The sequence below is a fragment of the Nilaparvata lugens genome, chromosome 5 (assembly GCF_014356525.2).
Source record: "Nilaparvata lugens isolate BPH chromosome 5, ASM1435652v1, whole genome shotgun sequence".
Lineage (NCBI taxonomy): Eukaryota > Metazoa > Arthropoda > Insecta > Hemiptera > Delphacidae > Nilaparvata > Nilaparvata lugens.
The window spans coordinates 49,642,134-49,665,019 of NC_052508.1; the positions used below are offsets into that span (position 1 = coordinate 49,642,134).

The window sequence follows — 22,886 nt, forward strand, 5'->3', positions numbered from 1 at the left end:
GATAGTAAAAGCAGCTCAGTTCATCTAATTGCTACTATTACGGTACACAGAAAAGCAACGATTTACTTTTCAATCTAATCCATTTGTAATGCATTCACTTCTGTTTGTTCAGTATTATGAATAAACAGTATTTATTTAGTCTATAATCACAATTTGGTTGAGCATAGGCCTACCCTTCTGAAGAAGAAAATCTAAACTAGTAGTTCTGTGAACAGTAGACCTCGCGCTCAGTGAGTTACATTGACCTGTTGTTATGTTTTCTCAAAAATTAATAAATAATTTATCAATTAAAAATGTCTAGAAAAAATCATAAATAAACATAGAGCTTTCTGTCCTATATCGTACCGTGACGTGTCGTCCCGGAATGAGTGTGAGCACTGTTATCAGGTCTGGCTGCAACTGTCTACAACAAAGACCTTAAAAAGAGATATAGACCCACAATGCCTATCCCTTCCCAATGATAGCTCTTACTTGAAATTGAAGGCCGCCATTGGGGTATTTTAGCACGAGATATTATATCTATATATATTTGTAATACAATAGATCACAGAGGCATTGGTGGCATTGGTATGTAATAATCTTATGGGTTGCCCCCTCAATGGCGGATTTCAATTCCAAGTACGACACTAGCGCTGCATGCGAGTCTATGCATCTTTAAGGTCTTTGGTCTACAACGTTGATGGAAAAATACAATTTTCAAGATATTCGATGTTTTTGAACGGGTAGTATTATAGTCAACTGTCTACTAACGTTAATGGAAAAATGCATTTTCTAGACGTTCGATGTTTTTGAACGGGTAGTATTATAGTCCACTAGACAGCTGATTTATGATGAATAATTCTATAGTCTGATTTTTACGGTAATATTGGCGTATGAAGGAGGCTCCTTTTTCCTTTTATATTATCCTTGAAATGCAAAATTTTCAAAAACCTTGTATATACGTCGACGCGCAATTTAAAAAGGAACATACCTGTCAAATTTCATGAAAATCTATTACCGCGTTTCGCCGTAAATGCGCAACATAAAAACATATAAACATTCAAACATTTAAACATTAAGAGGAATGCCAAACCGTCGACTTGAATCTTAGACCTCACTTCGCTCGGTCAATTACCCTTAGATAAGCACTAACTTGCATATCTTGTGAACTCTCATTCCCCTATTTGGGGCCAGCCCAAAAAATGATCTCGAATCAATGGATCTTGCATATTGAAACAGGGAAAAGGAAACTACACCTTCTTCAGCCACGCACAAGTTCAAGACACTTGTGGGCCTCATCCTCAGCGAAAACCATATAAACAATCATGGTTCATGGTTATGTTGAAGTTTCATTGATATTATCAAATTCCAGCTTTTCGAATCAATCACTTTCAAAGCTTAGTTCACTGTTGTCAGCAAAAGTGTACGGTGCTGTCTCAGGTACATAATGCTGATGCTTAGAAAATGAACCATTTCTATTCAAGAGGGCTGGAGGAACACGCTCGAAAGGCCTTATTTCCATTCAAATTAATAAAAATTGACAAATACAGTATATGCCATCAATATGCTACCAAACTATGAAAATCATGATTATAAGAATCTCAAATTCAGAAATTTTCCATCAGTTCAAAGATAAGGTACTTGGAAATGTGTAAATTGTAATCAAAAATTGGTAAAAGAGAGGTTGAGACTCTCCTAAACACTCTTCAACTCGTGACAACCCGAGTATAGTACCGTAATGCATCTTTCTCTCTATTAGTCCAGGCAATGAATGCTCTAAAAAGGGTATAGAGAAAAAGTTTGGAAGACAATGTTTAACCCCGCAGTTCTGTTTAGGGTAGTGAGGAGGTAAACATATCAAAAGTTCCCACCCCTACCCACTGTGTCAATGGGGTAGGGGTGGTTCAAAGGTGCCATTTTTTGGTTTCTCGCATATAACTCGAAAACTATGTATCTTACAGGCATAACTGTTATATACAAAATTGAAGCTTACATAATTTCCTACAATATTTGTTTCACAACGTTTTCCATAGCTTCCCTAGTTTTCGAGATATCCGCTCTTGAAGGTGTGACATTTTTGAAAAAACACGTTTGCCTACAATTTTTTTCAATTGTTTCTCTTATAACTTTTAAAAAATGGATTCATTAAAGACCATGCTTATGTACTATCTAGGTGTCTAGCGCTAATCTACGATTACCATGTAGGTAGCCTATGTGGTCGCATTTATTTTAATGTACTTCATCCGGGTATAATCCAACTCTGATCTATCTCCGTTTAAAAGCATAGGTGGTGCCTAGCAGGTGAACCTTAGTAATTCCCCTATTATCCTGTCGATAACATTGATTTGAGAAACATGATTACACACAGCCTCGAACAAATGAATAACATTAAGTCAACAGTCAATATCATTAAGTGTGTGACTGAGACAGGGTGGAGGGTTGTCATCCGATTTAATGAATCGCCATCGATCGTGTCCTAAAAAGTCCAACTCGACTATAAAAGTGAACTCTGTATCGCCTTTGCTGTTTGCTTTGCCGGCTCCCTTGCAATCGATAAATGGCGATGTCTCAGAATAGGCTCGCCTCTTGCTGTTTACAGCAGTTTACAAACAACAAACATTTTTCATTCCAACCATAATTTTCTAGTGAATGTTAACGATAATAAAATAATCTGTGTCATAATTATTTTCGACTGAATCGGGGACGTGATGAAGACAGAACGACTGATTTGGGACAATTTGAGTATTTCAATTCCGAATATTTAAATCAATGATTTTCCAACACTCACTCCACTCTTCCTAGATCATGGAATCTAGTACAGTAGTTGTGATTCCCTTATTCTTGTGGAATTAATCATTCCATTTTGATTTGTTTGTGACTTTAATAATTATTGCTTGTTTCCAGAGCTCAAGTCTGTTGTTGGCTAATTGGAACCATAATATGCCCCAATTACAATACAAGTAGGATGAGAGTCCTGGCGAATTTTTAGTATCAAAATTGTAATAAAATTCATTACCGATATTTTAAACAAGAAGTTTAAATGGAAAGCAGTATGTTATTAAATCTCAGTTCGGAATGGACCATCGTCTCAATACAAAATTATTAAAATCATCCAAAATAGTAGTCTTGATACTTTTTCAGATACATTACTGGAAAATGGCTTGGTTGCAGATAATGTAAGTGATACCACTATACTGTGAAATGAAATGACCTATGTTATTTAGCAGCCTATAATCAGTAGGAAAGATAGATGAATGAGTTTCATTTGCACACTTTGCAAATTATACGAACGTTGAGTGAAGTTGATATGTACTACCAGCCTGACAGCCTCTCTCCATTCAAGTATATTCTGGAATGGACGATAATCGTAGCAAATTTGATCATTAAATGATAAGAGGGTATCATTTTGAGATGTTACTAATGCGAATAACATGTAGCAACAAAAATATTCATGATTTTTAATGAAAATGGCAGGAAATCTGTAGAAGTCCAGTTTACGTGATTTAATTCAGCAAGTCGTCTCCACCCTTGATAATTCGTCTCAACAAAACGTCCCCTATGATTACTGCAGCACTGCAATTTCATCACATCCTAATACAGAACACACTGCACTTCTATGATTTCGTGAAGCATAATATAAGACTGGGTGTCAACTCCTATACTTCAACAATGCTGGTTACTTATTGAGACTAACATTTGACCATGTAATATTCAATTGTATATTCATAGATAACAAGGTAGGACTACTATAATTAAAAATATATTGAAAGAGAACTTTTGTGGAATACGCTATCTCTAAACGCTCGATCCTCTTCACTATCTGATTCTATAATACGCTATCCACTTTCTACTCATAACTCCTCTCAAATCCTATCCTAGTTACAGATCTGAAATCAGAGTGAGGATACCTATAGATTTGAAGCAGAGCTAAGTCTTCCCTCTTGCCTCTCACACTCACACATCCCTTTACAGCAGGCTTTTGTGATTGTGATGCGTGTGACATTCAAGTGCTTCCTCTACCAGCGCAGATAGCTTCGAATAAAGAGCCAGCTCAGCAACAATTACCACTTATTTGACCCAGTGCCACCCACTCAACATCTACTTCAATAACCTCACCCTACTTCCCAGTTTCACCTTCTTCGCCTAATGAACTACAGAATTATCTGATTAATAGAATTACTGTACTGCATTATAAATCCATATCACTTCATTAAGGCTATTTTTTCCAAAATTGGGGAGAGAAATAATTTTGGGTCCATCCGCTTTTGATCCTCTCCCAATCATTAATTTGATGTTGTGATTATGGATTGAAATAAATAAATTAGTAAAACAATATTTCCAGAATTATTACTAGAAACAGTGCCGTATAATCTTTATTATAGCCTATTCAAGCTGCAAATGACAAAAACTTCACAGCCAATACGGCTGATTGTCTCGGAAAACCCACCTCAAAATTAGTTATAGAACACACTGGAGGGTGTGGGAAAACCTACAAATCACGAAAATTTAACCCCCCTTGCACCCCTGGAGCCCCCTTGCACCCCTAGAGCCCCCCAAATTTTTTCGGCACATTAAAATCAGCCTCGCACAGAAAATTCTATAAGAGTTTTTTTATTCAGCTACCAGAGATAAGTCTATATCCATGGTCGAATTTGACCAAATTCAGATGGCGACCCAGAAAAGGGAGTTTTCATGGAACATTTGTAATTTTCATCGGAATTACAAATGAAGGACTGCTTAATGCTCTAATAGAATATCTGTAACCTAAATGAAGAAACCTATTATTCATTATATCTGATTATCTATTTATGCATTCACTTGTATCATCCAAAATCACTTGTCATTAAAATGATATTGAAAGAGGAAAAACAGACAAACCCTTTAATATGCATTATGCAAAGTCACTTTCTAATCCTAGTAGAGTGTATCCAATCAACTTTTTGGCACCGTATTTCATAACTAAACCGAAACTGAGATGAATACTTTGGGTAATTGTGACTGACTTGTTGAGTGCAAATCATGGAATATCATAATTTGGAGAAGTACTTAATAAACCATGGTATTCCATGATTCACACCCGATAAGTAGACTGAGCGATAGAGTTTCAAAAGTCCAATATAATAACATAATTACTTCCAAATAAACCCAACACCCCACATAGAGAGGCGTATAGTTGCACTTAGCAATCTAGTCAAGACTATAACTTTAAATAAGGATACAACAATGTCAGCAAAATCGAAACACTTAGCAAATAGTAAGGAAAGCGCATGCGAAATGAGAGATTGAAAGTCGAACACCACGTAATAGAGATACAAGACAAGGTTATTGAAAATGCGGAACCCATTGCCAGCGGAGAACAAGTTTTTCGCCATTCATAATCTTCATTGAAGCAGTAACTCTTCAACGAGGAGCTTGGTACCGTATTGTGTAACAATATACAAGACTACCTCGAATATTATAAGCCGCCTCTTTAGGAAACATTCTTTCCGGTCACGAAAGCTTCAATCAATATTGATTCTTATTTCAAAATTAATAAAAATCTTCCTTGAAGATTTCTATGCTATAGAAGAAAAAGCTGTAATGAAAAGTACTATGAATTGTAGCACAAATTATGAGCATAAGTCACCCTCCTGTGTATGTAGACTGTTCAAAAACTGACCCAAGATCGAGAGTACATATTTTTTGCTAGTTCAAAGAGTACGGTATGAAAAGACTGGATGCTGTAAAATAGTCTAGTTTCTAAACGTGAAAACAAATTCATTGAGAAAAATAATATTATTAATAAATAATGTTCCACTTTCGTTACTGGCTCAAAAAAAAAACGAATGAAATAGATTCTGCCAAGCAAGAGGAAAGTAAAAATAATTTATTGATGACACACCTGTGTAATCAATAGAAGTTATTAAATTTATGCCATGCTAGCATATAGAGCTTCATTGTTTGTACACAAAAGCATTTCTTTGAAATGTATATTTTTCACACCAACTTATATTCAGCAAATGAGTCATTCTAGAATAAGACGCCTAAATAAAAAATATTTGCCGTTGGAAAAGCGGGTTCAAAACAGCTTGTGTATTGAAATTCGTACAAAGAAAAATGAAATGCATACTGAACGAATACATATTTTATAATATGAAATATGAATACTGAATACGTTCTGTTCCTCTGCTTTGCTCTTATTTATCCTAACAAAATATGTTTATATTATTCATTAAACCCAATCAATATTAATATTAGCTACGCCTTAGTACTGTTGTGCAATTTCATATACGATATTATTTTTATCGAATGTTTTATACAAAACAGAATGATTACTGTACTTACTTTACAGAATGATTTAACAGTTATAGTATACAAATCATTAGGTGCGATTCTGTAGTAATTCAGCAATAATGTCACTGCATTTCATATTTTTTAGTATTGTATTATAGCCTACAGCTCTCATAGCGACATGGACTACACATTTGTGAAATTCAATTCGAACTGTCACTAATCCTTACAGATAATATCAATGCTTTTTTATTTAATTAATGTCACTGTACATAGTGACATCAAATAACACAATCGTAAAAAATAGTTGACGTCACTTCAGATCTTTTTTGTTAATGTGAATGTAAACTATACAGTGAGTTCAAGTAAAAACTAGGAAAAAATATTTTTTTGAAACCTACAAGCATTTTATGAGGGATCCTGGACGTTTGGTTTAGTGCTAATCTAGTAAGTAAAGAAAGATTTATTTTGGCATTTCAAATATCATATTGAATCGAAGATCTTATTTTGCTATAGGTTTTACCGTTGTTACAACGTAACAAGTTACAACTTGAGTTTTTTATTATTAAAAATAAGTATTTTTTAAAACTAGTGTAGCCTATATAGTAATTTTTCATCAATCAGTGCAGTACTAAAACAACTACCGTATTTTACAAATGATTGGTACAAAATTGAAATTGTAATAACCCCAAACATTATCAAAATCTACGTACGGGATCAAGATTATAATTTATGAGTGTTTCTCATTTATAAAATTAAAAATTAATAATCTTATATTCAATAAACACTTAACAGGTTATGTGTCACAGCTGTAAGAAAAATTTGCTTACTTTAATTTTTTCGTAAGTTGTAGTTAACTCCAAATGATGAACAAATGGATTAACCATTTCTGTGCTTGGTGAAGACTTTGAAATGGAGTCGTCTTCTGACCCTCCCAATTTTCCATTCATCGTGCACATCATTACTATAATTTTTTCACACAAACAAAACACGCTGAAATTTTACCGAATGACAGAAGACGTACATTACGCGCACTGCAAGACAATACTCATGACTCGATTCAAACTGACGGGGATACCCGCTGAATCAAATCTGTGCAGTTCTGGCAACATTTGTCAGGCTTGCAAATAGAACTTTCAACACTTTCCCTTCTTTATAGAATAAATCGTCAATATTGCATTTTGAATATGTTCATTCGAAATTAGAACGTATTTAAATGGAATACTGAGTTTCATAACATAATTATTTTTCAAATTATCAATTTCATTCTCATCTACTTTATATAGAGATCATTAAGCTTGTTCATAAGTCAATATTTTTATGGCAGTGGTTTTCAAACAGCTGCGAAACATGTAAGCTATTTTAGGTTATGTTTTGATTGTGAAGTAGACAAAAGCCGCTGTACTGTTAACAAATTTAGATATTGTAAATACTGTTTTTACTAAACTAAAAACTGTTTTCCAATACACATACATCAATTCAGTTGGTAATTCAACATGGATGATGGCCTCAAGTTCTTCAAAAAATATTTCAAGTATCTGAAGACCCATTCAACAAAATGTGATCAACTTATAGATGAAGCTGTTGGTCCACTGACAAATTTATCGAACAGAGTTCATGTTCTAAAGCATATCTCAAGGTAGTAACTTAATAAGCATTTCTTAGTTTATAATTGAAGGCTTACTTACTTACTTCTTCAGTCCTCCCAAGGGTCCTATGTCCGAGGAGTCGTCATAAATTGTATTTTGGATTAGTCCAGGTGTCCTGTTGTATGTTCTTCAACATACTCCGCAATTGTGTAGTAGGGTCTTGCCATGAGGTACAGTACGTCTTTAGATTTTTCCGGAATGCCCTTGTAGTAGCTGTGGTTTTGATATATTGCGGCAGCAAATTGAAGAGAAAAGCTCCAGTGTAGGCTGGTGATTTTGCAGTCCTTGTGAGGCAGTGTTGAGGAAGGTCAATATTATTCCTGGCTCGTGTATTGTGAGCATGTAGTTCATGTCTCAGCATAGGGTTTGTCTTTAATACCACTAGTATTGTCTCCATAATATACAACGAGATCACTGTCAGGATATTATGTTGAACAAAAAGGCTCTTTCAGAGATCCAGCATATTTCTTCTCAGTATTGTGTGTATAGCACTCTTTTGTACACACAGTATTCTATTCAGATGTACTATTGTTGTTGATCCCCATGCGACAATGCCATATTTGAGATGAGACACAGAAAGGGCATGGTAGGATGTAAATGCTGTCTTCTCATCTGTTATATTGTAAATTCTGCGGATCACATACACTGCCGAGGACAGCTTTTTACACAGTTGATCTATGTGATTTTTTCATGTAAGGTTTTTGTCCACCACAATTCCCAGGAATTTTGTAGTGTCGGCCTCTATTATTTCTCCATCCAGGGGTTCGTACTGTTGTTTTATATTCGAGAATGTAAGGCAGACTTTTTTTAGTGTTGATGGTGAGGTTTAATTTATAGCAGATCCCTTTGATTTTATTAAATCAGAGTCGATTATTTTTTTGGACATTTCCTTGCTTGTGGGCATAAGTATTGTTGTGTCGTCTGCAAACAAAATGCATTGCTTGTCAGACTCTAATTCCTTAGGAAAGTCATTTATATAAATGAGAAATAGCAGGGGGCCTAATATCGATCCCTGTGGTACGCCTATAGTGACTGTTTGTATGGATGATCTATAGTTTATTACATTGCTATTGACTTCATTTTCTACTTCAACATATTGTTGCCGGTTTGTGAGGTAATTTTCTAGCCATGCAAGTGCATTTCCTACTATTTTTAGTTTCTTGAGTTTGCTTTTTAATATGTTGAAGTCTATAGTATCAAATGCCTTTTGTAGATCAATGAAGAGTCCACAGGGGGTTTTATGTTCTTCCCACATTTTTCTAATCTCATTGTGCAGATTTGATATTGCAGTCATTGTGCCGAGGTTCTTTCTGAATTCATGCAGTTGATTGACAAGTATATTGTTGTTTTTAAGATGGGTTGTAAGTTGATTATAGGCTGTCCTTTTAATTATTTTTTGATGGTGTTGGTAGGCTAATAGTCGGTCTGTAATTTCTGGGATCAGTTTTGTCGCCTTTTTTCAGTTTAGGATCTTTGCCATTTTTATGTATGAAGGAAATTTTGCTTGTCTAAAAGACGAGTTAGCAATGTCGAGGAGTGGCTTTTTCAACGTGTTCTTGCAATACTTCATTATTTTTCCTGTAATTTCATATTCAGCTGAATTACTTGGCTTTAGATTATCAAGAAGGCAGCCAATGTCTGATTCTCAAACCGTGGAGAATTCGCTGAATGGTGGAGCATCAATCACGTCATCCTCTCTATTTGTATCATTCATGCTTAATTTTGCGGGTGGATGCGTGAACAGAGTATTTAAGATGTCACTGATAAGTTTGGGGTTCGTTATTTTTTCGTTTTCCCAGTTCAGCACTAGGTTGCCTTGTACTCCTGACTTGTTTTTGTTTCTTTCATTGTTGATTATCTTCCAGAGGATTTTCGGTTTGTTGTCTGTCTGTTCAATTCTACTTCTTATCTGTAGCAATTTCTTTTCTCTTACTTCTGTGTCGTAAGTCTTTTTTATGTTAGAACATTCTTCTTTATCTTTCAGAGAGCCTGTTGTCAAGAACTGGTTATTTGCTTTGAGCAATTTTTGTCTCAGTGTCATTGTGTTATCGTCCCAGAAGATATTTTTATCTGATGTAGTAATTTTTTTCAATTTTCGAGACATTACGCTGTCCATACTTATCCGAATGATCTTCAGAAAGTTATTATATTTGTCATTAACTTGTGGAGAGTTTGTCACCGTTGTCCAGTCAGCTTGTTGAAGTAATGCCTTGAGACGATTCAGATTTTCTGTCGAGAAGTTTCGGGTGTGTTTATATATAGCAGATTCATATTCCACTTTACCAGTTATTTTGCAGATGATAGTGTGATGGTCAGAAATTTGATTTGGATATGCTTTAGTTTCTATTGCTTTTGTTTTCATATTGTGATAACATCCATCAATGCTAGTGGTTGAGTCTTGAGTGATTCTTGTAGCTGGCAACCTGTAAATTTCGCAGCCATGTTGAGTCAACATATTTTCGAGGTCCTTGCCAAGAATTTTATTGTTCATTATTTTTATATGCTAGGCTATATAAATCTCATTTGCATTTCTAACTAAATTAGACTTTTCAACGTATTAATTGATCAGTTATCATCTTGAACAATTTCTCAATGTTAAAATTGATAAAAGTTATTTTTTATTGCAATTGAATGCTAAGCCCTGTTTATTCAACACTAATGATAATAGTCATCACCAGGAATCCTTATATCATCTTATTTAGCTCTTTTTTTATGCATTGTGCATTTTTTGGCAGATACAGAGCTAGTTGATTTGATTTGTTGTATGGCTAAAATTTTCACACATATTTACTTATGTAGCCTACTTGATAACAAGAAGCACTTAAATTAGCAGAGATTTCATCTCCTTGTCTCGATTATAAAAAACATTTTATGTCCTGTACATCTCCAGCTATAGTGCCACATACATAGCCTCAATCCATGTCACAAATGTGGGCGAAATTTTAACCACATCTTGCCAATTACTATAGAACCACCTATTTGGACACTCAAACATGATGTGTTGTATAGTTTGGGCTGGGCTGCCACAGTCACAACCTGAATCATCAGAAAATAGGGCCCATTTTGAAGCATATCCCCACATCGTCTATGTCCTGTTGTGATTTGATTAAGAGTAGACCAAACGTTTTGCGGGAGATTGAAACCCTCAGGCTTAATTAGCTCTTCTATAAGATACCTATGATCAGAGATTCTAATCCTAAATCCAAAGGATTTGTCCATTGGGCTCCGCATGGCTCATAACTTCTCCCAATTTCCCAGCAACATTCTAGATTTGAGTCTTCCCTGTCCCTGATTTCTCACGTAGTTGTGGATTGGACTTAATTGTTTCCCATAATTTGTGAAGTGAAATTCCTCGTCAAGTATCTGATGGCATAATGTTGCTAAGGAGCGGGAGCCACTTTAGAGGTGTAGATTGTACCGCTTCACAAACTATTCTCATGGCATTGTTCAATTGTCTATTAACAAAGTGCACGTGAGAGCTATTCAGCTAGGTGCAAGCACAGTAGTCTGCTGTTGAGTATACCAAAGTAAGGGATCAAGTTCTTAATGTTACTTACTTACTTGTTACTTCTCCGCAGTCTGGTAGTCCCTGGCAGTCAGTAGGTCTCTACTGTTTTGGTAGAGAGTTAGTGGGAAGGATATTCTGAATATTCTTTCCGAAGAATGGACATTGATATGTCCAAAGCTCCGCCAATTTATGTAGATGCATAACAATATTATCTTTAGTTATTACAAATTGCTTTTTTCGTATCATATACAGTCCAATAATTATTTTCTTAGTCTATATTATGTAAACTCATCTATAATTTTGCTGTATTGTAAGCTATTTTATATAAGTGTATAGGCCAGTATATATTGTAATCTACATAAAGTACTCAATCAATCAGTCTGATGACCGGGGAATCATGAGATATCTTCCCTTCGATGGGGTTTCGCGTTAGTCTTGTTGGTCCCCCATTCGTCCCGTGTAGTGACAGTATGTATGCTCCTGCACATACTCCGTTGTGGTGTAGTACGGTCTCTCTATCAGGTAGCGCTTGAGTGCCCTGGTAAAGTGAGTGTCATCCTCAATGTTATTTATTATTTATTTATTTGAAAATTTACATATTTGAGGGCACCAGGAACTGAATCCCATTATTGCCCTCATAACACACATTGAGCATACAATTTGAAAAAACAATACATTAAAATGAAAATAAAATAACTTAACTAATATACTATTGAGTTTTAGAAAAAAAAAAAACAAAAAAAAACAAAATACAAAAAAAAATAGAAAACCTAGCAAATATGAAACTTATAGTATAGCAGATAAAAGAAGAAGAACTAAGTACGTAACTAATACTGAAGAATTCAAGAAGAAAAGAAAAAAAGAATCAAAGAAAAGAGAATTATGGAAACTTTGCAAATATGAAACTTATAGATAAAAACACTAATATATTATGTAATACATAGGAAAGAAAAAAGAAAAAATGAATAAAAAAGACTAAACTCAACAAACATAAATCTTATTCAAGTCCCGCCTGAACACACTGTCTGAATCAAAAAAATCTAATGCATTATTAAGCCTATTATATAATCGAAGAGACCTAAACAGGGGAGCATTGTAACCACTGACCGTTCTACATCTGATAATATCAAAGGTGGGATGATCTCTGGAATTGAACGCAGGAATATGAACCTCATCAATGAGAGCAGCGAAGGAGAAGAAAATCGACCCCTTAACAGACCATGCACGAAAATCAATGAGTCTCTCTCCCGTCGTAATCTCAATGATACAAAGTGAAAGGTACCTCTCAAACGGTCTGTAGAAAAACTAAAATGACAGGATTGGCCGAAGCGCTTGTAATAGAGAAACCTCAAAAACTTATTCTGAACTACCTCAAGACCTCAAGATGTTCTTCAGTATGACGGGTAGTTTATTGAAGAAGAAGGCTCCTGCATAAGCTGGAAAGTCCTTAAATTTAGCGAGACGGTGCATTGGAAGGTCTATGTCCTTGGTGTTCCTAATATGAAGACCACGTCTGTCACCTCTTAGTGCGGGCTTTGTCTTCTTTGCTAAGATTATTGTCTCCAGGATATATATGGAAACCACTGTGAGTAGTTTGTGTTTCTTGAACAGCGGCTTCCATTGTGCTTACTTTTAGTATTGTTCTCAGCGTTCTTTTTTGAATGATGAGGACTTTTGCAGGATGTACTTGTGGTGCTGAACCCCATGCTACAATGCCATATCTCAAATGGGAGACAAATCCAAAGACAGGTCCAACTGCTTCATATTTTTATGAACTAAACCTAGCCATGTGAGACGGGGTCTGCCTCTGCCCCTCGGCTGTATCTCCATATCAAGTACTTTCCTTGTCATATGATTGGGTGAACGTCTATTCACTTGATATTTCAAAGATATTTGGGAGTATGAGTGTATTAATTAATTAATTAGTTTTATTGATTACTAATCAAGACGTTTATGCATGTTTCATAGATTTTGAAAAGGCATTTGACAAGGTAAGGCATGGAGTGATGTACAGGTTGCTTGACAACAAGGGAATTGATGCAGGCAATATAAGAATAATCAGCAATCTTTATTGGGGTCAGAAGGCGGCTGCAAGAATAGAGAATCAATTGACCGAGGAAATCGAGATCCGCCGAGGGGTAAGACAGGGCTGTATTTTGTCTCCACTCCTTTTTAATGTCTACAGCGAAGCTATCTTCAATGAAGTCTTGGAGGAGGAGTTGGCGGGCATAATAATAAATGGAGAAGCCATAAATAATATAAGGTATGCTGATGAGTGATGACACTGTCTTGTTGACAAGCAATATGGAGGATATGCAAAGATTGATCCAAAAATTGCATGACAGATGTGGTGAATTTGGTTTGAAATTGAATCTGAAGAAAACCAAATTAATGGTGGTCAGGAAAGCCTTGAATAGACAAATTCAGACAAACCTAATGGTGGACGGTACAGTCATAGAGAGGGTCCATAAGTATAGATATCTGGGGACGTGGGTAGAGGAAAGTGGGGATTCGACGGGAGACATAAGAAAAAGGATTGAGATGGCCAGATCGACATTTGTAAAAATGAAAAAATTGTTCACGAGCCGGGACATAAATATAGAATTGAAAATGAGGATGTTACGCTGTTACATGTTTTCCACTCTCTTGTATGGGATGGAATCATGGACCCTCAAAAAGAGCCTTATGGATAAGTTGGAAGCCTTTGAGATGTGGTGCTACCGCAGGATGTGGCGGATTCCATGGACGGATAGAGTCACGAACATGGAAGTCCTAGGGAGAATGAAGAAACAATGTGAAATTGTTTACACCATAAAAAAGAGAAAACTCCTGTATCTTGGACAACTTATGAGAAGCCACAAATATATAACTCTCCAGAATATAGTCCAAGGAAAAATCAGCGGAAAAAGGAGTGTTGGAAGGCGACGTGTTTCCTGGCCTAAAAATTTGAAGGATTGGTTTGACTGCAGCAGCAAAGACTTGTTCCGAGCGGCAGTGAATAAGATCCGGATTGCTGTGCTGATAGCGAACCTCCGATAGGAGACGCACTAGAAGAAGAAGAAGATTGATTACTAATTTATTTCTTTAAACTTTGCTTACTAGATTCATGTTAACATGCTTACCTTTTATGTTAACATCATTGAATTAATTTTATGATGCGGGTTTTTCCAGATCTAATCCAGGAAACGAAATCCACTCTCTATTTCCAGATTTGAGGGTAAAGTTGGAAGGAGAAATTTACTCAAACCTTGATGAAAATTTGAAGGTCATATGGGATATAGAGTGAGTAGCTCATGATGTACTCCAGTGTTCAGGTTTTCGAATTGTTTTATTATTATCAAGTATTGAAAATATAGAAACTGGTCTGAGAATTGTTGTTTACAATAAAATAAATGTAAATTGCCATAGAAAAATACTGAACTTACTAGTTGAACAGTGATCAACACTTTTTCAATATAATCTGTATTGATAAGAATATATAATATGCATCTATTGTTAGGATTATTTTCTACTCATATATTAATGGATTTTCTTCTTATAGTAGATATTGTAAAATCAGGAGAGTCTTTGTTGTGTAGCAAATAAAAACAAACTATTAAAATACGAGTAAACTGAAAAAAATCTAGTTTCAATTAAAGAGTTTAAATCTTTTCAAGGCAGTCATAATTTACAGAACTTTTTACAAGTAGTTAGGTTAGTTTTATTTACCTAACAGGTTTATGGCCAATTTATGTACCGTGAAAATTGAAAATATGTAAAAATATTTTTTCATAGATCTCTGCTACCCCAGGTAAAGCTATAAATATTATAATAAATATCACTCATACTCATATCAATCCCGTGTTCTCTTGAAAATTTGCATTTTTACCAATAAAAATACTGTATATTTAATTTGGAACCTGTTTCAAACTCTTTGGAAGTATATCGGAACTTTTTCATAAATTTTTATTTCTTGGTTAATTACATGCTATTACAGTAGATTACCAACTGTCCGCTGAACAATCACGGATGGAAATATTATAATTCAATTGTAGGAACAATTTCTAGAAACTAAATAGAATTGAATGAAAAAGACTAAGAAATTGTTAAAGTATTCAGAGTTTATCAGAGATTGACAATGGTGTAATAACCGAAACCGGTCTTTCTAATTATCAATAAATCAGTGGTTTTTTGACAATTTCTTAGTCTTTTTCATTCAATATGAATAATTACCACAATATCAACTTCTCAACTACACAAAAAGTGAAACTAAATAGAATGTTTAAATAAATGAAAATCAGTTAGTATTAGAGATAAAGTTGAAAATTATATTTTACAGTAGCGTTTTCATTTAGCTTAAGAGTGAAAATTACGGTATGCAAATTGTGACGGTCTAATGAAAATATTATTAGTAAAACGGAAATAGGATGATCATAACACTCTACAAACTTAGATGTTCACGTCAACAATTTTTACTTGTACATAGAAGACATTTTGTTTTGGTACTTTTAATCTCTACAAAACTCCTTTTATATTTCGATCACGTACGTATTGGTATTATATTCTCATATAATATATCATATTATTATGTCTTGTAGTATTCACTAATATAAGTTATTTTTCCAGGTATGACATTGACAACAGTACGAAGGAGTTGAAAATGCATCTACATGAGGTGGAGGTATTACCGAGGCCTACTTCGTTCAATTTTTATAGGCTTAATGGATTGACCGTTTTACATCCTTCATTCGACGATCTTCAAGCAATGGCCTCCGACGCGTGGCGCTACTATCATGATCTGTATCCTTCTTATTTAGCTTAAGTATTATTGGTAATCCCGTCCTGTCCCCAAACCTATGGATTGGGGTACAGTTAAGATTTAATTCACGAAAACGTCGACAGCCCCAAAAGTAAGTCTACTAATCTGCACTAACCTTGGAACTGGCGAGGAAGTGGACTGTATCTCGTGTGTAGAAGTTACTGCTGACGATATCCTGTCTTTATGCGTAGGCCTATATGATATTGTACATATATCACGAAACGAAACGAGGTAATTGCGTTCAGCTCGAACGCCACGGAACAGGAGAAACGGAACGAAACGTTGTTGACTTCTCGAGCACGCTTCTTGAAGTGCTGGGTTGAAAGATAAACGGGGAGGATGAAGGAGGGGTGAGGGAGAGAGGTTATCTTGCCTCTTTGGGAGAGGGGGAAGGGGAGGAAAGCACAAACTAATCAACCTGCAATCAAGGCTGCCGATCCTCCGCGAATCCACCAATTATAGTTATTCCCAATCAAATTATCAATTATAATTCATATTCAATACAAAAAGTGTTTATCAGGTCGTGCCCTATACAAAGTTGCAAAATTTTAAACAATCATGCAAAAATAATATAACATAATATGAAAGAGATTTCTGATTAACATAATAAATCTTATTAATTAATAGTTATAACAGAGCAAACAACAATACAAATGACAAATCAAATTCTTTATTTACACATTGTTGTACAAAAAGTTGATTGTATCAAATAGTGTACTGTCAAAATATAAAATCAAAACATAAAACATAATGCTATATAGTAGGCTACTACATCAATCATGGATAATTTGTAAGTTATCTTATATTATTGTAAGGTTCCATTATAAAAATATTCGTCATCACTATAAAATGCCCCTTCTACCAAAGAAGAAAATACATCCATTTGAAATATCTGCGATTTCTACCCTTGATTGCAGATGGCAGGTGATTAAAGAGCTTGACTCCCATATAAATCGGCTTCTTCTCAAAAAGCCTTAACTTTATGAGACAACACACACATTCCCCTTGCCTCTAGTATTGGCGAACCTGTGAGTTTGTTGAAAACTTTTCTTTATTATTATTATACTACTCACTAATATAATACGTTAGCAACAGTAGTTGATAAATATAGATGCAAGGCACAATCAGAATACCCTGAGTCACGAAAACTCCTCTACAACATTGACCAAATTCAAGCCCAGCAAGGCATCTAACAGCTTTTTTCTGTATCAGAATTTGTTTCCAAATTTGTTTTACTGGCGCTACCCCAAAGTTCAATGCCGTAAACCAGATGCGAGTAGGCCTATATTAGTGAGTAGTATAAATTTTTTCCAGTACCAGCAGTAATTTAGTTTATATTGCGCGATAAGAATATACTTACTTACTCCATGGCGCAACAGCCCATTCAGGGCTTTGACCTCCTCTAGAATGCCTCTCCACTCCTCTCTGTCGGCAGCCTGACATCTCCCATCTCCTAACACGTATTTTCCGAAGATCATCTTCTACATCCTCTATCCAGAGCTTTCTTGGACGTCTTTTCAGCCTCCTTCCACCTGGATTGTCTCTGAAGACTCTTTTAATGGCTATTGAATCGCTGCAATAAGAATATATTTTTTGAGATTTTACTGATGAGATTTTCTATATGTGGCACGAGAGTGAGCTTGCTATCCAGAAGCATCCCAAGTATTTTCACTACATTCGAATTTTCTATAGGTTGAGATTCAAGAATGAGCATTGGCTGAAAGATCAAAGGCTTATTTTCGAACATAATCATATTAAATTTATTTCTATTTACACTAAGGTTGATATCACTGATACTTACAAACTAAACACTGACGAATTTGAACCGAACAAGCCGTGTAACATTAGTAGTAATTTATCAATTAAATCATCGCATTAACGTTTGACATCAGTCCTAACAAGATCAGTGGCTTATCACCTAACATAGAGTTAGGATTACTTGCTAGAGGATAACATCTTTTCTCCAGTAAACTTGAAGCTTATTTTCATCATTAACTATAGTACACCCAAAATTATAAATAATATACTTATTCCTCATTTTTTCATAAACTGAGCAATGGAATAGAAAATATTCCAATGTCTCATTCCCTGAGCTGCAAGAAGGGAAGATTTTGTTGTAATCAATAGTAAAGTTTTAAATCCCAAGTTAAACATTAGGCTATAATTAATATATTCTTTATTGATTGATACAATAAGTACATCATCAAAATGACAGGGAGAAAAAATAAGGTAACCTTGTGCTATTCCTCTCCCAAATTTAGATAAGGTTACACATTATAATAAATCAAATCATATATTTTATTATTATTAGTCCAGGCAACGAATGCTCGAATAAAGGTATAGAGGGAAAAGTTTGGAACACAATTTTCAACTCCACAGCCTTTTTTAAGGATAGTAAGAGGATTAACATATCAAAAGTCCTCACCCCTACCCCCTATGCTAAAGGGGTGGGGTGGTTTGAAGGTACCATTTTTTTATTTTTTGCATATATCTCGGAAACTGTGCATCTTATGAACATTTGTATTCTGTGCAAAATTGAAGCGTACAAAATTACCAACAATTTTTGTCGTTTACATGTTTTCCATATCTCTCATAGTTTCTGAGATATCCGCTCTTGAAGGTGAGACATTTTTTGAAAAACAATTCTGCCTCCATTTTTTTCATCTTTTCGGCCTAAAAATTTTGAACGATTGATGAAAAAAATCCTTGCTTATTATGAGCTGATAGAGCATCGAACTATCTTCAATTTTATGTATATTTTCACAATTTTACGCATTTCCCTACGACTGTTGCACCAGTTTTAGTGTTGAGAGTGAAATTTTCTGTTCAGAAACAATAGATCAGTTGACAATGAAATGTGGAGGGAATGTTTGGAACACAATTTTCGACTTTGCTGCTTTGTTGATACTAGTTTGGAGGTTAGCTTATCAAAAATCCCAACCTCTACATCATGTGCTGGAGGGATGAGGGTGGTTCGAAAGTTGCATTTTCACTTATTATTTACGTGCTTATATCTTGGAAACAATGAGTTCTATTGACATAATCAACTACATAGAAATGAAGCTTAATAAATTTCCTTAAAAAACACTTTTAAACCTAATTTCTTTTACGTGACTTTTAAAACCACCAAGACATTTATGGTTTATTTACTTATGTGGTACGAAAGGCCATAGGTGTACTACTAGTCCACTCCTTCCACTACTCAATTCCTGTCTGCTGGATAGCATATTCCTAGTTTGTCTCAAAGTCGCCATTACAGTGTATTTCTTTAAAAAGGGTAATCAAGGTTTGCAGCTTGAGACCAGTTTCTATTGTATCAATTTTTGGTAAGATTGTATAGAGTACTTATCCCATTACTGTTTCTATTAATGATCAAAGACCCGCACCTGGACAGCTTTTGTCTGCTCTTTGTATAATTGGTCAGAGTAGGCGGCTATAAGATTCCATTATTATCCGGAGAATTGTTACAGGCATTTCCGTGAGAGACGTTTTTGTGATGCGTTGTGGCTGAAAATGTGGCGCTGGCTTGAGCAACGCAGTATGATGAGGATCCAGACTCTCTAGGAAATGTTGAACAGTGAAAATGGGTCGTTCTTGAACACCCAAGAATCATCTCCAGTGATAACTGATTGTCTGGCTCCTCGTCATACTTGTCATACACTGGCTCAGTCCGCCTTGCCTCCAAGACCCCCTACCACTAGTCTCCCACAGCTGCAGCCCTCAGGAGTGTACTCATGTACATCGGAAAAAATCATTGAAATTAATTTCGGAACATAGCATCTCTCCTATATGTCAGGAAACCCATCACTACATTCACACGAAGAGAGAAAGTGCGCTACTATGAAACTCGAGAGAGGGGATCTTGGATCATCTTACATCATCGTCGTCTGACAAGGGCGAAGAATTGTTCCCCAGTGCTGGCTGTGAGGATGCTCAACTGCCTGCCACACTCAGTAAAGGAATGCGGCTTTATTCGTGGTGTCGACAATTATTATTGATTCTTTTCTCAATTTGAAACAAGCAAATAATTTCCACTCGACTATAGTAGGCTATTTTATATTTCCCTCTTCAGTCTTGAGTTTCACAACTACATTTTCAAAATCTCAAAGATAAGGTATTGCTCAGCCGTCCATGAATTTAATATTACTCCTTGACTGTTTTATCTAATCAGATGGATGAATATACATGCAGCATTACTGATATTCAATCATAAGGATAAAAGTAGCTTGAAGACTCTCAAAAATGCATTTGAGGAGGACAAAGATGCCAAAAAGGATTTGAAATGTGAGTAATAATTCCAATATTTTATAAAAATATAACCTTTTATACATTATTATCATCATTATTTTAATATCTTATAAACAAATTAACCTTTTATTCATAAAACCTTTAAATTAACCTTTTAGCTTGATCGCATCAAAAATTTTTAGTGATGGCCTACTCATTGACTGATATTGTAAAAATTGTTTTTTATTTCTTACAGATATTTTGGCTAGGACAACATTTTTGATTGAAGAGTAAAAGATGTCCTCAAATACCAAACAGGCCTTCGATGCTGTAACCAACGTGCTATTGTGATAGTTATTTACTTCTTAGTGATCTATCATTTTTTATGATTAATTTACTTTGATATTTTGACTAGGACAACATTTTTGATTGAAGAGTAAAAGATGTCCTCAAATACCAAACAGGCCTTCGATGCTGTAACCAACGTGCTATTGTGATAGTTACTTCTTAGTGATCTATCATTTTTTATGATTAATTTACTTTGAAATGTTTTGTGAATCAATCAAGTATTGTAATGATTCTAGTATGCCATTCAATAATGGTTCGTTCCGCTTGTATTCTCAATTGTAGATCATTAGTTATGTACTTGTCTTTATTTTCACAAGAAAAATACTGATCAGTTTTTTCTTCTATTATTATTTCAATTATTTCTTTGTTTCAAACTTATTTCTATCTCAACTACATCAGTCTCTGATTGAGTAATCATCAAAAGAGAATATTTTACAAAATGAAACAACAATTATATATGTTATTTCAATAATTACGGAAGCATCTCATTTCAAAGAACATGATAGTGTTAGGCCCGCCGCAAAGTAGACCCACGATAATCCACGAAAAGCATCCCACGCCGTGGGATGTTTTGTAAACCATTGCTATAGAATTATTCATAATCAATCAGCTGACAAGTGATTGTATGACATTGTATGTATTATTATCATTACACAGATGTCTATAGCAATAGTTTACAAAAATCCCACGGTGTGGGTTGCTTTTTGTGGATTGCTAGCGTGGGTCTACTTTGCTCTACTTTGCGGCGGGCCTTACTGTCACTAAACTAAACAAATCCATGTTTTTATTACCATACTAGGTTACAGTATCTGTAGTTGAAACTAATGTCTTGAAACTAATTCTTATTTTCAATGTGAATGAATTTTGAAAAATGTGCAATAAGTAAAATTATATACTTAACTATAATAATTTGGTTATTAGGTAAGAAATTACAATGTTCTAATGTAAATTACATGTAAGATATTTTAATATGCATTTTGTTTGTTTAATTCATTCTATTGAAAGCAAACGAACACAATAACAGACGGACGTATGCAGACAGATGGAGGAAATATCCCTTCTCAGGTGTTCTAATGTTGCAACGCACACACCGTCTGTCTGCATATTAATATGTTTGCTCACGTCTGCATGCAGGCGTTTTATTTTTTCTCCGTTTGTCTCTCTTTCCATACAGGACGGCAGAATGCATTTACATACAGATAAGAGTTTAGCAAGCTAAGCTTACCTTGTGTGTGACTCTCAATTCCTAAACTGAGAGAGGCATTCGGGCATTCGACACTGTCGTGCGTCCCAGCATTGCCATGCAGGAGGCACTGTCGTGGGTCCCAAGCATAGCCACTCTCAACACTGGATGAATACCCATCAAACTGCCTAGTGTTCCCCAACAAGAGTAGAAATCTCATAGAGAGAAATTTGCTTCTGTCTGTACATGGAATTCATCTGTCTGTTGTTGCTATGTGCGTCCGCCGTAAATATTAAGGAAGATTTAGTAGTAAAACGGTAAAAATTATTTCATTTGAAAAACACCAAATTCAAAGACTGAGTTACATGAGACATCACGAGTTTAAAATAAAATTACATCTTAATAATATTTTTCAATTCCTTACTTCATCCTACATCATCTCACCCTGAAAGTAACAATTTAATAATACAATAGACGTTTTTTATTGAAAAATGTATTATCACTCTTTGCCGTTTTCATATGATGATGATTCTTTTTAGATTTTCTTTCTGCAAATTGTGATGAGATAAAATAAATGGGATAAATTTTGAATTGGCCAGCAGTGAGTGGTTAAATGCTGACTTTGTAATTTAAAGATCTCGATTCCTGGTCTAACATAATATATCCTTCTGTGAGGAATATAGGCTCATATTTTTAGAAATATAAGATATATATGTATAATCTTCAATCCTAATACTACTTAATGATGATTGAAGATTATATTATCTCATGTATTTCTAAATGAGAGTCTATAACTAAGCTCAGACTTATCAGGACATGTTTCGAATGGACACGTTAAGACCTTGATCACGGCTACCTGAAAGCAGTTTTAGTCATGTCAGGGCCCTGAAAGCATTCAGTTACAATCTGAAGAACTGAGTCAGC

The 22,886-nt window shown here is 35.0% G+C and overlaps 2 protein-coding genes across 4 annotated transcripts in view; one reads left to right on the forward strand and one right to left on the reverse strand.

Annotated features, from left to right (window-relative positions):
• LOC111047308 (lysophosphatidylcholine acyltransferase) overlaps positions 1–7,329 on the reverse strand; it is a 39,363-nt gene extending 32,034 nt beyond the window's left edge. The window contains exon 1 of one of the 3 annotated variants that reach the window (XM_039428531.1): positions 7,080–7,329. In XM_039428531.1, coding sequence (XP_039284465.1) covers positions 7,080–7,211 — 132 coding nt within the window. In that variant the 5' untranslated portion in view covers positions 7,212–7,329. The remainder of the gene's footprint in view (positions 1–7,079) is intronic. The other 2 variants (XM_039428530.1, XM_039428532.1) reach the window with 2 other exon arrangements.
• Positions 7,330–7,594: 265 nt separating this feature from the next.
• On the forward strand, positions 7,595–22,370 carry LOC111047309. Its single transcript, XM_039428533.1, has 5 exons — positions 7,595–7,888; positions 14,578–14,688; positions 16,012–16,185; positions 20,376–20,488; positions 20,688–22,370. Exons 1-5 carry the CDS (start codon positions 7,746–7,748, stop codon positions 20,723–20,725), a joined length of 579 nt encoding a protein of 192 aa, XP_039284467.1. The 5' UTR covers positions 7,595–7,745; the 3' UTR covers positions 20,726–22,370.
• The last annotated feature ends 516 nt before the right edge of the window (positions 22,371–22,886 follow it).

What these genes read in the sequence shown, in the direction of transcription:
- LOC111047309 (XM_039428533.1), top strand. Translation starts at nt 7,746, where the DNA reads ATGGATGATGGCCTCAAGTTCTTCAAAAAATATTTCAAGTATCTGAAG. An exon ending in GTTCTAAAGCATATCTCAAG is followed by an intron (nt 7,889 to 14,577) that starts GTAGTAACTTAA and finishes GGGTTTTTCCAG; the next exon opens with ATCTAATCCAGGAAACGAAA. An exon ending in TGGCGCTACTATCATGATCT is followed by an intron (nt 16,186 to 20,375) that starts GTATCCTTCTTA and finishes TTATCTAATCAG; the next exon opens with ATGGATGAATATACATGCAG.